Source organism: Eucalyptus grandis, chromosome 8 (genome assembly GCF_016545825.1).
Source record: "Eucalyptus grandis isolate ANBG69807.140 chromosome 8, ASM1654582v1, whole genome shotgun sequence".
Lineage (NCBI taxonomy): Eukaryota > Viridiplantae > Streptophyta > Magnoliopsida > Myrtales > Myrtaceae > Eucalyptus > Eucalyptus grandis.
Window position 1 is genome coordinate 43831798 of NC_052619.1, and position 16799 is coordinate 43848596.

Genomic DNA, 16799 nt, shown 5'->3' on the forward strand with positions numbered 1-16799 from the left:
ATTTGAGATTTTTCGTGATATGTCAAATAAAAATTAGTTTAGGGTTATATTATAAGAGTATATTGTTTTGAGGTTTTCTATATTACTGTGGGAATAAAGCGGCACAAATATGGCAGTTTAGAATTTTTTATGAAATTAATCCAAAATTAAATACCAAACATCTAAATATTAAACTTTCATAATGCATGAACACATGATACTTTGCAAGCTCAAAATTCTTCATTTTTTACGAAAGTTTTGAAGATATTGACAGCAACGCGGTGGTGAAAATCTCTGGCAAGGGAAAATCTGACACCTGAAATGTGGCAGGTTGGTTTTCCCCCTTCCTTATTTTTATTTTTCGGTTGACCATGGGTAAAAAAGTGTTGGGAATTACTGATCCCCGATAACCCGGATTCGACACTAAATCGAACCCCTAAATCAATGCGGAAGCGAAGCCCAAGAAAACGACACGCATCACCGATCGTAAAGCACACCACGGAGTCGAGCGTACCTTGTTAGCCACAGATTAAACACCAAACGCCAATGGAGGAAGAGAATCCGGTCGAATCGATCCGATGAAGCCTTGAAGGGAAGAAATTGGAAGCCGTATGCCTACTGTCCTTTTGGGAGAGAAAACACGCGAGAGAGAAAACGTAATTCTTATTCAACGCACATTACTTTCTCTCTCTCTCCCTTTTTATACCCCTTCTTTCCACGGGCCCTATTCCCGTGGGCCGGGCTTTCTGGGCCCAACTTTATGCGGATGGGCCTTAAGCCCAAATCAAATAAAGCCTTCATCTCCCACTCGCACATGGTGGTCCAAAACCAACATGGGCGGACAGGCTCTACTCAGGCCCATCGAGAATAATCCATCATAGACTCTCTCTTTAACATGGTGGGCCAAATAGATTCTCTTTACCTCTTCAACATTCATACTGGTGAATAATCCGTGCGACCAGCATACTTTGAGAGCTCGTTACTATACATCTGTTAGGAATATATAGCAGCTCATAATGGGCGTCACACTCCGAGTAGATTTAGTATGCAGTACCCTAGATCGATCGTTCACATTTATATCTCTCTTAATCTCTTTTAAACAATGATATATATTGTATTCACAATTATAATTATCACAAAGACAGTTATAATTGGTCGACCAGTGAATACAAAACTATAATGTGATTCTCCAAAATCGATCTTCCTTTTCCTTCAAACTCTCAATTTCAGTCCAGCTTGCTTTTCTAGAAATGCCCCATTAGATCGAATCATCACATGACCATTGGCAACACCCTAAGATAGCAAACACTAAATAGAAATCTTGAGAATAAGTAAGAGTCCCGAGGGGACTAAAAATTGAGGAACTCTTTTCCTCAAGAGTCTCACACGTCATAAAAGTTGAGATCAAACTTTTGCCACTCTTATTGGTCGTCTTATGCATACGTAGTATGAAATACGTATTACGGTATTAACTCCTTTCCCATGGAGCGTATGTCTACACTTTTCAATACCGTACAGATGATAGTTCAGACATACCTAATGTCTAACTTGAGTTCACGTATCTACTCAATCACAAAATTCATCAGAACTCATATCTGGCATTTTAGACGTATAAAGTAAAATATGTGGGTTATTTTACTTTCGGACATAGTAAGTATTATGTCCTCATCTTAACACTCAGTTAAGGCGACATACGTGTTTTAAGCTTGAGCTCTCGATTATCACCTAGATAATAAGCTTAAAAACAGTCTCATCTCTATTTATCACACAAGAAATAGAGGCGATTACCCGTGTGAGTGGGCTAATCTTATATCTGTCCGACATACTTCTCAACTTAAAATAATGCACTGAGCATTAAGATGCATAAAGATCATACAAAGATTCATAAGCATTAATCAATGAAAAACAAAATTTCATAAATGTGAACAACTCAGGGAAATTACAATTCAGTACATCAGACTCTACGCAATCCTAGAGATTTTACATGACCACAAAACACATCTCTAGGTATTGGCTTTGTCATAGGATCTGCTACCATTCTATGCGTAGATATGTACTGTAAGTTCACATCCTTTCGTGCAATCATATCTTTTACAAAGTTATACTTGGTATCTATATGTTTGGTCTTGCCATGATACTTTGGATCTTTGGTGTACGCTATAGCTGCTTGGCTATCACAGTTAACCAACAATGGATTTGCAGCTTTCTCAATAACACCTAAATGATCCAAGAATCTCTTAAGCCAAACTGCTTCTTGTACTAGCTGGCGATAATGCCACGAACTCAGCTTCCATCGTGGATAAGGCTATGCAGGTTTGCTTCTTACTACTCCATGATATTGCGCCATTGCTCGGTAAGAAAGCAAATCCCGAGGTAGATTTCCTTTCATCTAAATCTCCTCCCCAATCAGCATCCGAATAGCCTTCAAGTCGCAGATCCTTTCCTTGGTAATTCAACTTGTAATCAGCAGTTCCTTTCGATACCTCGCATTCTTTGACAGCTTTCCAATGTGCTTTGGACCTGGATTGGATTGGTATCTACTCACCATTCCAACTGCAAAACATATGTCGGGCCTTGTACACATCATAGCGTACATCAAGCTCCCAACAGCACTTGCATAAGGAACATGTTTCATTTGTTCCTTCTCTTGTGGAGTCCTTGGACACAGGCTATGGCTCAATCCTTCACCTTTTGCAATAGGAGTGTCTATGGGTTTGCAATCTTGCATACGAAACCGTTCTAAAACTTTGTTTATATAAGTTTCTTGCAAAAGAGACAACGATCTCTTCGAACGATCTCTTGAAATCTTAACTCCAAGAATGTATGCAGCCTCACCCATATCCTTCATCTCAAAGTTGGAAGACAACCAACTTTTGACAGTCTTAACAAACTCCATATTGCTTCCAGAATTAGTATATCATCAACATATAATGATATGATCACAAATTGATCCTTGGATCTTTTGATATATACACAATGATCCTCATCAATCATCGTAAAATCATATGCCATTATGGCATTATGAAAGCGTATATACCATTGTCTTGATGACTGCTTAAGACCATATATCGACCTCAAAAGTCGACATACTTTTTCTTCTTGGCCTTTCACTATGAAACCAACAGGTTGTTCCATATATATCTCTTCCTCTAATTGTCCATTGAGGAAAGCAGTCTTTACATCCATTTGATGTAACTCAAGATCCAGACTAGCCACTATTGTCAGAATAATGCGAATCGAGGTAAATCTCACTACAGAGAAAATGTATCTTCATAATCAATTCCTTCCGTTGATTATACCCTTCGCCACAAGGCGAGCCTTATGCCTTTCAATCGAGCCATCAGCCTTTCGCTTTATTTTGAAAACCCATTTGTTCCCAATAGCTCACAGCGTCCTTTTTGCGATCAACCGGTTCCCGACTTGGTTTGATTTCATTGACTCCATTTCCTCTTCCATTGCATTGATCCATTTTTCCTTACTAGGGCAATTCAGAGCCTCATTAATATTTCTTGGCTCATCCTCATCTTGTGGAGCAACCATAAAAGTTTCCCTTCAATGCCAAAACGTCGACGGGGAATACTTTGGCGACTTGTTCGCCTAATGGGAGATTGTACACTTTGCACATCATTTCCCATTATGCTCCCACTTGGATTAGGTAATGATGTCGTCTCATCAAGTGGTTGCAATTGAGAATGAGTTGAATTCAATTCATCACTTCTCATATTACTCCCACTTGGACGAAGTCCACTAAGGTCATTATCCTGATCCAAGGTTTCAAATAGAGAACAATCTTCCCTATTTCGCCCTTCTTAGGAAATTCATCCTCTAAGAATGTGACATCTCGTGATTCAAACTCAGTTATACTTCCACTTTCTTGCTCACCTATGAACACATATCCTTTCGAGTGTTCGTAGTATCTTATGAAAATACTCTTCTTTCCTCTCGGGGACCCAATTTCCCAAATTTGTGAGAGGATTCATGTGTATAGGCGGCACAACCCCATGGCTTAAGAAAACTTAAGTCCGGTTTTCTACCTGTCCATAACTCATATGGAGTGGAAGTAACCGATTTGGAAGGCACCCGGTTAAGTAGATAGGCAGCTTAACAATGCATCACTCCAAAAGGTGATAGGTAAGTTAGCATGCGCCATCATAGACCTAACCATTTCCGGTAGGGTTCTGTTTCTTCTCTCTCGCAACACCATTTTGTTGAGGAGTATACGGAATAGACAACTGTCTTTCTATTCCTTTTTCATCACATAATTTTCTGAACTCATCGATAAATATTCTCGACCTCGATCGGATCTCAATGTTTTTATTTTCTTGTCTAATTGATTTTCTACCAGGTTCATAAACCTTTGAAACAACTTATTGCTTCAGACTTATGAGAAATCAAATAGACATATCCGAATCGAGTATAATCATCAATAAAGGTGATGAAATAAACAGCCCCATGCCTTCCTCTCACATTCATTGGACCACGTACATCGAATGGATTAAATGCAAAGGAAATTCAGCTCTTTTCCCTTTCCCAAATGGTTTCCGTGTTGTTTTTTCCTTCTAGGCAATGCTTACATATGGGTAAATCGACTTTTTCAATGTTACCCAACAAGCCCTCTTTGGCTAGTCTATTCATACGTTGTTGGCCAATGTGACCAAGTCTAGCATGCCACACATTCACATCATTATCATAGGTATTAGAAGATGTGATAAGGGAATAACAAACATTAGCATTAACATAATCAATATCTAATACAATAAAACCATCCAGAAAATAGCCACAACCATAGTAATTTGTCTCCAAAAACAAATTCACACCTCTACTACAAAAGTTCATACTAAAACCTAATTTAACCAACATTAATACACACACTAAATTCCGACGAATCTCCGGAGCGTACAATACATCATGAAGAAACAAGGTGCGTCCACCACGCATATTCAGTTGGCATGTGCCAATTCCTTTCACTTCAGCTCGGAGTTGTTTCCCACATAGATCCACTTAGTTCCGCTTGGTACTCGTCGGAATTCCACGAAGGATCCTCTATCCTTTGCTACATGGTCTGTCGCTCCTGAATCCACAGTCCACAAAGGATTAGACTCAGTTAGGAACACAGAACTCGACACATAAGTAAAGTTCTGAAAAGTACAAGGGGTGCATACCTTCTTTGGCTCACGACAGTCGCGAGCATAGTGACCCTTCTTGTCACAATTTGTAGCATTTCACCCTTGCAAGCTTTTTCATGCGAGGACGCTTCCCTCTTCCATGTTGGTTGAATTTGGGTTTCTTCCCTGAAGGACCTGCTTCTTCCTTGCCTTTCCCCTTATCAAACCAGTTAGGGCGCTTGCGCTTGGAGCTCGAAGCTCCATTTGAGCTAGAACCAGCATAATAGAGTTCAGCATCCGGCTTAGCCGCCAACAAAGCGGTCCTCTTCCAGCTCAAGATGACGCACGCATCCTCAAAGGTTTTGATGTTTTAATTATGAGTCGGGTGCACCTTCATATGCTCCCAACTCGAGGCAAGGAACGAATCACCGCTTGCACTTGCTGCTCATCTCGTGAGGACATGGCCAAAGATCTTTCAGCTCGCTTATCATGTTTGACATCTTTCTAAGATGTTGCTTCATGGTCTGACCATGAGGCTTCTTATAAGAGTCAAACCTGATAGTGAGCTGCCTCAGTCTAGTCACCGAAGTATGACCATATCTAGCTGCCAATGCCTCCCACAATTCCTTGGCATTATCAAAACGCCGAAACTCTCGCATGACGTCATTTTCCATGCTGCTCAACAACGTGATGCGAGCTAGAGAGTTCATTCTTTTCCACGCTAAGAAAGCTTCTTTGTTTCTTTTGTGCTGTGCAGTGGTTCCCTCTTCAGGTTCTTCCATGGTCATGACAAGAGCCTCAAGTGCTTCTTGCTCTTCCAGCACATACTGGATTTTCATTTGCCAAATTTCATAGTTGTCACCATTGAGCTTTTCACCTTTGTTCAGCTCGGCAACTATGCTCTTTGTGGTCAAGCCATTGATCCGAACAAATCGACAAATATGCACGAATTATTAATGCCTATCATTTATGCATCCCTATTTACATAGACCCATCATATTAATGAATAATTTCAAGTAAGGTTTCAGAATCAAAAGGTCACTATGTTTCCAATCATCCTCCAAAATCCTAACTTAAAACTATCATCAATATAATTTTCTTATGCAAAATCAATTCTATGAAGCTACAAAACTTCTAAAACTACCCATAGCTAATTACCCACAAAGAACCAGCAATAACAGAAAAGCAATATATAATAGAACATCTAATAAAAACAATAATGCTTTCAATTAACACAATTAGGTAGTAATCATTACATAATATGTCCACAAATCACACTTAACATATATCAGCCAATACAACTAACACCAAGTCAAGACACGAACGGGAAAGATCCTCTTTTGTTCAATTTCTTGATCTTTTCCCTTGAAACAATACAATAATATTCATTTACAAAATCCATCACAATTTTCTTATAGGAAGCAGCTCCGTTGATATCCCATATGCGATTCAACACATCTTGCCATTCAGTGGAAGAGTATTTATGAAAAATCGCACCATCTCGATTGTGACATAGGACGACCATTCCATATGACCTGTTGAATTTTCCCGTTGACTTCAAGGACGTGATCAATTAAGTCACCACTCTCCCATCGATGATCGCCGCCCGCCTATCAACTTAGACAAACTGCCTTTCCTTTTGTTCATCGGTCACCGCGCGAATAGGTGTGCGCAACCTCGGGGAGGCATTGTTCCTGCAACAAATGCAGAACAAATAAGGGATTACATATAATCCACATAGACTTAATTGAAAAAGAAACACATTCTTTTCCCTTTTTTTTTTCTTTTTTTTTTTTTTTGGGTCAACGGTCAACGGTCAACGGTCAGTCAACGGTCAACGGTCGTCGCCGGTCAACGGTCGTCGGTCGTCGGACCGGACGGACCGGTCGGACTAGACGGACCGTTCGGGCGGACCGCCGCACGTGCGCGCGCGTGCGCTGGATGACGCCACGCGACGTCGCGGCACCTCGCCACGCGCGTGCCATCGCCCGGCGGTCGGGACCGTTGGGTGACGTCATGATGACGTCAGCACGCGTCGGTCCGTGGACCGGCGCGTGCCGGTTCGCCGGCCGGCGGCGCGCACGCGCCGATTCGCCGACCGGCGCGTGTGAGGCACGCGCCTGGCGATCGAGCGCTTCCGGGCGCGTCGCGCCCACGCGCAGCGCCTTCCGGTGGCGCGTGTAGGCGCGTGCGGCGTCGGCCGGCCGCGCTCGAGACATCTCCAGACTCGTCTCGACGTCGCCTTTATCCCAGTGCTTTCATAATTTGTTTTTAACATTCGAAAACTCATGAAAATGGCCGAAGAAGTCTCGGGTGTCGGGATTTTCGCCCGGTTCCGTACGGCCGAAAGTTTCTTCGCGAAAACTCAATCAAAAACATCAGAATTGATCGGGAAAAACGTGAAACCTGGCTCGATACCAATGTTGGGAATTACTGATCCCCGATAACCCGGATTCGACACTAAATCGAACCCCTAAATCAATGCGGAAGCGAAACCCAAGAAAACGACACGCATCACCGATCGTAAAGCACACCACGGAGTCGAGCGTACCTTGTTAGCCACAGATTAAACACCAAACGCCAATGGAGGAAGAGAATCCGATCGAATCGATCCGATGAAGCCTTGAAGGGAAGAAATTGGAAGCCGTATGCCTACTGTCCTTTTGGGAGAGAAAACGCGCGAGAGAGAAAACGTAATTCTTATTCAACGCACATTACTTTCTCTCTCTCTCTTCCCTTTTATACCCCCTTCTTTCCATGGGCCCTATTCCCGTGGGCCGGGCTTTCTGGGCCCAACTTTATGCGGATGGGCCTTAAGCCCAAATCAAATAAAGCCTTCAAAAAGGAAAAGGGAAAAATCAAATGAAAGGTTGAAAAGTGTTGTCACTCCTAGATTGCTTTGCAATCGTAGAGATTTCATCTTTACGGTCACTCGATTCCGAAACAAGTGTGTGATCGAGGTGGTGTGCGCCGTGGTGCGAGTGGAGGGAAGCGACGAGGAAAGGAGATCGTGGTTTTCACAATCGTATTTTCCCACTCGCAGTCGGGTACAATAATAGCATATAACACTAGACTAACACTTCTTAAGAATATCAGGAGAATTTCCAACTTTCTTGATAAGGCAATCGACCTGCGGATATGCTTATGTTTAAATATCACGCTCTACTTGTAGCCTCCTAGAAAATTAGCTTATGTTTTGTTCATTGATAAAATTAGGATTATAAATTTTGGATATATTTTTTTCATTTTTACCAAAAAATCAATTTCATGCAAGTTTTGGAAGTAATAATCTTATTTCATTCACTGTTTAATTTTCAGAGGAGGAAAATTAATTGACATTCTTGGATTTTTTTTAGTTAATTATATATGTAACACGATAATCCATTAAAAATAAATCCAACGTGTGCTTTGGAGAAATGAAGGAATACAAAGAGATTTATGACTAACCAATCGGACCCGATCGGAATCAAAGACAAAAGAAGAGATCCATCTTCTATGAAGAGGATTTTGCAGAGGCTCGTCACGCAAAAGAGAGAACGAACGAGAGTGTCCAGCTCAGTGTAATTACAGTTCCTATGAGGAGTAGAGGAAGGACAACTATCGGGTTGTAATTGGAAGGAGACGGTCGTCTTTTGGTTCTTTTGTTACTCAATGTAACGATCATCTTCTTTACATGGCGGTTTTTGAATTTTTGAGTTCGAAATACAAGTCATATACCTCTAGTATCTATCAACGTGTGCTTGGGCACCGCTTGTGTAGGCATCGACCCATTAGCGATGTTTTGAGCTCTTGGATATCTACTTTCATGACCTTGACCTCATCCCTACGAGGGCTTTCTTCCTCGATCACTTGGACGCATTCCGGTCCCTCAATACATTAATCGATGTGTCCTTGTCATGTAGCGGAGCCATAGCTTGGTTGATGCCGGTCGTGAAGTCTTCCCGAAACGAGACCTCAACCTCCATGATGCGGTCTCTCAAGTCATTGAGTCCTTCCATGAATTCGGTCATGGCACTCTGTACCTTCATGAGCTTCTCATTGAGCGCGGCTACAGCGTCCATCGAGGCTTCTCTTTTCTTTGTTCAACTGCAAGTCTTTTGACTTGAACGGCCTTTGCATCCATGACAGCTTCAAACAATTGGTGGAGAGAAGCTCTAGAAGAGAGAAATGAGCATTTTGTACTACTAAAATGGTTGGATGGATACAAATGAGGGGGAGAGCACCCATTCTTATACTTGAGACCTTCATATTACCACCATTGATCGAGAATTCATCTGGCGAACGAGATCATACCACCCAACCTACCAACTATCGACACTAATGGCAGGAGAGTTCTAGACTTTGGCTCAATTACCATATTGCCCGCCCTTGGAACATTCCGGAAGCTCCCTTGTTGGAAATCCTAGCGATCGTAGGAGGTCTTCCTAAAAAACATGCAATTTTTTAGCCACAAAAACCTCTTGGTCGTGCCAACATGATACGTTGTTATATTACATCATTTCTCTCACTTTATTATATTGGAAAAATTAATATTCAATTACTAATTCTAACTAATGTTATTTTTTCATGTGAAATTAGTTGTCTCTTTCTATAGAGGCTTTTTAAGAATTTTATATATTTTTATATAGTATGAAATCAAATAATTAGAAATTATTTTAATTATTTTGCTACTATAGCAGAAATTTATTGGTTCTTGGTATTATAATATGCTTCAAATTAAGATAAGTAATGATTATGTTATATAACAATTTTTTTTTTTTTTTTTGATTCTCAATATTATAATATCTTTTCCTGGGTTCAGGTTTGTTATTAGAATAATTGTACTTGTAAATTGATGTCAGGAAATTTGGTATCTCTCTTTACAAATTTGAGTTTGAGATAAAGCTCAACGGAAGTTCCAAAACCAATCAAATCGGATTGACTCAAATTGGATAAAAACATAATCTAGTTAAGCCCCCGCTATCTTGGAGTTTTGGTAAAAATGATAAGAGTAATTATATTTAAGGGAAAATTCCAAACAATGACCCGAAATGAATCTTTTTTCAAATAATGACTCAAAATGAACTTTGTGTCAAATAAGCATCTGAAGTGGATTCATTGTTTCAAATAAAGACCCGAAGTGAATTTTGTGTCAAATAATGATCCAAAGTGATCAAGTTAATATCTATTGAGGACCTTAGTTCACTAGCAAACATTTTCCGGCGATTAAAATTGGGGCAATTTTGTCATAAATTTGTGATTTGAAAAAAAAAAAAAGGAAAATTCTAAATTAATTAAGTTTAGGTTATTCATTTAGATGTTTATGTTTTCTTCTTTCTTCTCCCCCACTGCTCCTCAACCAAATTGCTACCCGATCATTGTCATGACTCAATTCTCGTCGCTCCTCACCTTGCTCAACCAGCGGAGAAGACAAAGAAAGAAGCATTTGGTTTTCTTCTTGTTTTTGAATTCGTGCCTCAACCGGCAAAGAATTTGGGTCTTCGACTTTGTGGAGGATGGGTACAAGGAATGGGGAGAACTTCAGTCTTTGACTTTGCAGAGAATGGATACAAGGAATAGGGAGATTGTAGAAACCTAGGGTTTTTTTTTTTTTTTTTTTTTTAGGATTTGTTAATTTTCCCTATATTTTTGGACAAAATTGCCAAAACTCCGGTCGTTGGAAATGTCACATCGAATATTTGGCTAACCAGCAAGCTCAGGTTCTTATTTGGAATTGATTCAACTATTTCGGGTCCTTATTTGAGACGATGGGTCTACTTTAGGTCTTTATTTGACACAAAGTTCATTTCGGGTCTTATTTGAGAAAATTAGTCAACTTCGGGTCCTTATTTGGAATTTTCCCTATATTTAACGTTAATACCGAAACGTCAAATTGATACATGTGTGATTAATTTACAAAAAAACTAATTTTTGATCACAAAAACCCCAAATTAGTACTCCTTTGATAATTTTACCTCCAAATACCTATGAAAAGTTTATCATCTATTAAATTTTACTATTAAATTTATGAATTGAATATCACGTGAAAATTGACTAATATACCGGTTTGAGATTTTACTTTCTATTTATCACAATTATACTAGTTTTGTGGCTTTTTGTAGTATTAATCCAATTTAAGATATAGTATATTTGTTGTAAATGTATCAGTTTGGGATTTTTGGCAAACAAAAAAATTAGTTTGGAATAAATTTGTCACAAGTATATCAATTTGGGGTTTTTCATAGTATTAACTCAAAAAAAACTTAGAAAATATCGGAAAAATGACACATGAGTCTTCAGTGTGGTTCTTGAATTTTAGCTCAATGTGTAATATCATTCACAATATTTTAATTAATTCTATGTTGTCATTGAACTTAAATTAATAGAAAAATAATATTAAATATTTTCATATAATTCATGGACTAGTTTGAATATTTACAAAAAAATTCAGGGATTATGTTAAAGAAATTAAAAGTATATAGACCGCATTATATTTTGAGCCAAAATTCAGGGATCATTTGGGTCATTGTCCAGGATAAATTTGACCACTTGATTTATAGCGACAATCCCACGTGCTGGGTATAATTTAGAAATTAATAGACCCATTATACATCGAAACTATACGTAAGAGAAAAGCATGTAAAAACTCTTAACTGGTGAGGTTAGGTTCTTTGACTTATGCATCAAACTGCATTCATATTTATAAGTTATCAATTGATGTTGATAAATTTAGGTTAGATGAAATGGTCAAGTACTTTTTCAATTTTTGTAGAATAGTGCGCTCGATTCAACCATAGAACTCCATTCTACTCATCTTCCTTAGCAACGATACTCGAACCGTGCTAACGGTGAGCTCACCAAGCGACTTGCATCCTTTCGTACAAAATCTCTCAAGGAATGACATCACGAATATCCAAATCATTTGTTGAATTTTTTATGTTTAACAAAAACTTGTGACTGTCATCAAATTCTTTCGAAAAGTGTGACATACAGAGGATAAAATCTCCAATTGATACGTCTGTCAATTGTTACGTGTCATTCATCTCAATAATTTAATAATAAAATTTAATAAAAATAAATGGAAGGTAAATTTGTCATAAGTATACTAGTTTGGTTTTTTGTAAATTGTAGTGACAAAATTAATTTGGAGTAATTTATTACAAGTGTGCTAGTTTGGATTTTTCGTAATATTAATCTCTATTTTTAATTTTTTATCACAACACCAACATCAACCATTATAAATATAATTACTCTAATAAATTCATTTATTTGTCTATCTTGGTATCGAAAGTTACTTTATCCTTTTAAATAATTTTGAATTCAAGTTTAATGTGGAACGCAAGGGGCTATCAAACAGCAATCCACATTATACGAAACAGGGCATACAAGAGAGCTAAAGAAGATATAGAACTCCAATTGCTACTTCATGTATTTGGCCTAAAAAGGATCATTTCAAAAAGGGAAAATTTTAAATAAGAACTCAAAGTATTCTCGTTTTATCAAATAAAAATCTCAAATAGAACTTGTTTAAAAAAGAATATAAAGTGTCCTCATTTTCTTAAATAAGAGTTTAAAATTAATATTATTTCAACTAAGTTTATGAAGTGACCATGACAATATAAAAAAAGAGCCTCACCTCACTAGCTATCAAGGGCATTTTCATCCTTCAATATTTTAGATTTTTTATTTTCTTTTTCTATTTTTCTTTCCAAAAAAAAAACTTAGAATTAAAAGAAGAATCGCACAAGCCCACCACCTCATTGCTAGTGGAGTGGGAGTGATGGCTGGTGGGGTTGCCAATGGCTCAGCGGGGGCATGTTGGTTCTCGCCAAAACCAAGAGAGGGAGGATTCTCTCCTAGATCTCAGTGAGGGTCACTAGCCCTCACACAAGTCTATCGGCCCTACCCTAGACTAGCACCCTACTGGCTAGCATGAGGGCTAGCGACCCTACTAGTCATTGCTACCATGGGGCAATGCCCAAAGGTGGGAGGGGCCAACCCACTTTGTATTTTTGCTATTTTTTTTTTCAAAAAAATATTTTTTAATTTTTATTTTAATTCACTCTATACATCGGTTAAAGTTATTTTTTGACGTAATTACTCATTTTAGCTAACTAGTGAGGTTAGATCCTTATTTGAAATAATTATAACCACTTCAAGCTTTTATTTAGAATTTTTCCTTTCACAACATTGAGATTTTTGATTGAGTAGAAAAACATTAGGTACTAAATTACATCAAAAATAAAAGTTTAAGTCTTACGATTCTATTACCCCTAACATTTGTATATGTTATAATTATATATATTGACACACACACATACTTTATTAGATGAATAAATAGATAAAGATGATCAAATTTCAAATCAAGGTGCATCCTAAGAATATGAGTTAGAGTTCCAGTTCAATTCAAGTTTCGAGTCTACTGTATTGACCAATCAAGATGAGTTGAGCCGAGCTCTACTTTACCGAAACTTTATTCGAGTTGAGCTGGAGTTAATAAAATCAAGCTCGAAACCTCAAGTAGAGTATCAAGCCTTGAAAGATTGGAGTCAAGTTAAGCCTGAGCATTTGAACTGTGCATTGGCTTGACTGGACTCGATTGTACCCTTAGATCATACATATCTCCAATCATGCAAGAGGATATCGATTTTAACCCCACCCATCTCCGCCAATGCCACTGCCCTAACCACCTACGTCGCCCAGCAAACATGTGGCAATAGAGACAGTCGCGAAGTCAGGGAGTGGTGAACACTGTTTATTGGATACAAGTAGCAGCTCTCTAAGTTGCAATTACAATGCATCTGAAAATAAAGAAAACCATGAGTTGGACATTCTGCGCAGGAACCGGCTTCAGATTGATTACTCATCACAGCTTCAAATGGTCTATTGCAGGAACCCCGTCAAGACCTTTTGAGTATACGTATTTAACATAGTCTTTTGCAGTTGTTTCTCGATAGAGCGGAGGGTTTTGTTCCGACAACAACTCCTTAATCGGTCCATACTTTCTGGGAGAATCCTCTTGCTCGAAATGAGTTCTGAAGAAACAGGCCACCGAGATTCTCGGTCTGACGTTCTTTGCCAATACTCTGTGATAGACGCTTTTGAACTTACCATTGGTGATTAGCTGTGCAAAAGATAGCCAAATGTATTAGCTAATCAATCTCCTCTCTCTGAGAATGTTAAATGCACAGATGAAGATAGTTTACTGAAGACTGCACTTTCAAGAACAAAACTAATAACTTGCAATAATGAGTCACGGGAATGATATATCTCCATCGATCAAGCCATTAAGAAGACTAAACTGATCCAGTAAGTGAAAAAATTGCCAAACTAAAATTGCCTGAACATTTCCTACTCCTACAAGCATAACCAAGTTGTGCAATACCAGCATGCTCACATCATTGAAAACACCAATGTTGAACTCAAGCTTAATTTCAAGCAGGCAACAGAAAAATTCTTTTATCAGGAAAATGGGGAGAATGGACAGTTTTTTACCAAATCTCACATCAGCTTCCCTCCAGCATGAAAACCATTCTTTTATCGGGAGAGATCAATTTTTGGACCACCATTATCCATACTATGCTTTACATATGCTTTCAGAAGAATCTTCTTACTCCTACCATTGTTACACTTCAAATTTTTTTATGAAACATGATAAATGCCGCGAATGGGGCAAGCAGAGTACTATTCCAGTGCATCTCAAGTGTTTTTTGAACATATCAATCTGTCCATATTCAGTTCTTGACTGACTTTAGTCCAAATAAATCTCATAAATGTGAAGGCCAAAAGATAGCAGATTATGGCAGTAAATCAAATGTAATAGAAAGGGAATCAATCATGAGGGAGTTGAGTTCTTGTAGCTGAGCAGTCGCCCTTCATACTGGAATATCGGAAGGGGAATATGCAAACAGTCAAACATAGGACACCCATGAAGTAAAGAACCATGTTGAACAGGCTTACCTGCATCATGTCGCCCATGTTCACCACGAGAGCACCATGAACGGGGTTGACATCTACCCAGTGATTTTCATGGAGGACTTGAAGGCCGCCGGTCTGGTCTTGCAATACCACCGTGAGGAAGGCGCTATCCGTGTGCTTGCTCAGACCTTGAGTCAAGTCCGGCTCGGGACAGATCGGATAGTAGTGTCCTATGAAGTACAGTCCTTTGGCACAGCCCATGTCCTCAAGATGCTTGGGATTTAGTCCCAGAGCTTCCGATAGCAGTTTGAGGATGGTAAGCCCCAGTTTCATGAGTTGACTTGAATATTCCATTATTATATCTCTGCAAGCAGAGCACACGGAAATTTTATCATACATCTTACATTCACGAATGTTGCCATGTGGAGCATCGGCATTTTGGCTAACAGGTTACCTGCAAACTTGAGGAAGCTCTTCTGGGTTCGGCGGGTGAGGAGCCATAGCACAGCACAGCGAATCCCTCCAATTCGCAACCGGTGCTCTGTAGAAATCAAAGTTGGTGTTGTATATCACCTTCTTCGACTCATCTCTAGAGTACAGCTCCTTCTTGACCTCGCTCTCCTGCTCGTGAAACCTCCGCACGCCGTCGATGATTCCGCTCAGGACTCCATCTCCGATCCCGTGGTTCACCACCTGGAAGAAGCCCCAATCCTCGCACGCCTGGCCAACCTGGCGGATCGTCTCCATGCGCTTGCCGGAATCCTCTTGAACTCCTTCCAAGTCCGCGATCGGGATGCTGAAGCTTGCCTCGGTGGGACCGGAGCGGTCGGGCGATCGAGGCTGGCGGTCGACGAAGATAGGAGGGAGCTTGGAGACTCCAGAGTCGACGAGGCCTTTCACGCCAATCCTCAAGGCATCGAAGGCTTTCAATTCGCTCTCACGGTCGTACTCATGCTCTGCTTGGTCAGGGGCTTCGCCGGAGTTGGTGGCCGCCATGTCGGTCGGCGAAGGTTCGCGCACAACAGCGATGTTATGCAGGAGGAGCTCGGTTTTCAGTTGCAGGAAGTGGTGAAATGGAGGAGATTCGGATGCATTGTAGTGCAGAGGACATTGGAGACGACGGCCACCACCACCGCATTTTTAAAAAGCGGTTGGTCCCACGGTCGCGATCACTACCGGTGGCTAGGACGGTTGATGGACCGTTGGGGCCGACAACATTGAAAAAAAACCAGAAAAAAATAAAATAAAATAAGAGGCCGAGTCCTCTCAGTTTTTCCTTCACCACTTTCTTAAAAAATTCCCGCTGCTTAACAAATTATGGCTTTATATACACGATTCCCCTCGCTATTTCGATTTTGAAATGGACCATAATTGCAACCTCACCTGCTTTGTGGCGGTAAAAAGCAAGGCACTTCGATTTCTAACCCGACTACTCAGGACCTCCTATTACCCACTTCACCCGAGCAAAAACAAGAATTTCATGAGGACGATGGGACATAGACAATTATTCGGACATATAGTGACGGTAGAGAAATATATATGTAAAGAGCATACAAACTCCGCTAATAAGAGATGTAAGATGCTTTTACCATCTCCTATCACGTATAGGTCAAATTAGAAACAATTGAAACTTAATGAATAGAGGGTCATGCATACAAAATAAATTGGGGTAAACCTTAACTCTAAGATTATGTTGGAATGTCTTACCCAAAATACACAAATTTATAGATGGAGAAAGATATTTTAATCATGTAGTGATTATATTTGTCTATATGATTCAAGAAGTTAAACGCACATCGGTCAAATCTTATTGATTTG

General features: G+C 39.6%; 1 protein-coding gene across 1 annotated transcript; it reads right to left on the reverse strand.

Annotated features, from left to right (window-relative positions):
• Positions 1-13617: 13617 nt before the first annotated feature.
• LOC104417238 (1-aminocyclopropane-1-carboxylate oxidase homolog 1) lies at positions 13618-16103 on the reverse strand. Its single transcript, XM_018861797.2, has 3 exons — positions 15436-16103; positions 15024-15345; positions 13618-14187 (listed from the first exon to the last, which is right to left on the reverse strand). Exons 1-3 carry the CDS (start codon positions 15975-15977, stop codon positions 13930-13932), a joined length of 1122 nt encoding a protein of 373 aa, XP_018717342.2. The 5' UTR covers positions 15978-16103; the 3' UTR covers positions 13618-13929.
• Between the last annotated feature and the right edge of the window lie 696 nt (positions 16104-16799).

Excerpts from the sequence above, each read along its gene's own strand:
- LOC104417238 (XM_018861797.2), bottom strand. The coding sequence starts at position 15,977 with ATGGCGGCCACCAACTCCGGCGAAGCCCCTGACCAAGCAGAGCATGAG. Across the intron at positions 15,346-15,435 it reads GAGCTTCCTCAAGTTTGCAG|AGATATAATAATGGAATATT; the intron begins GTAACCTGTTAG and ends CTCTGCTTGCAG. Across the intron at positions 14,188-15,023 it reads ACATGGGCGACATGATGCAG|CTAATCACCAATGGTAAGTT; the intron begins GTAAGCCTGTTC and ends TCTTTTGCACAG.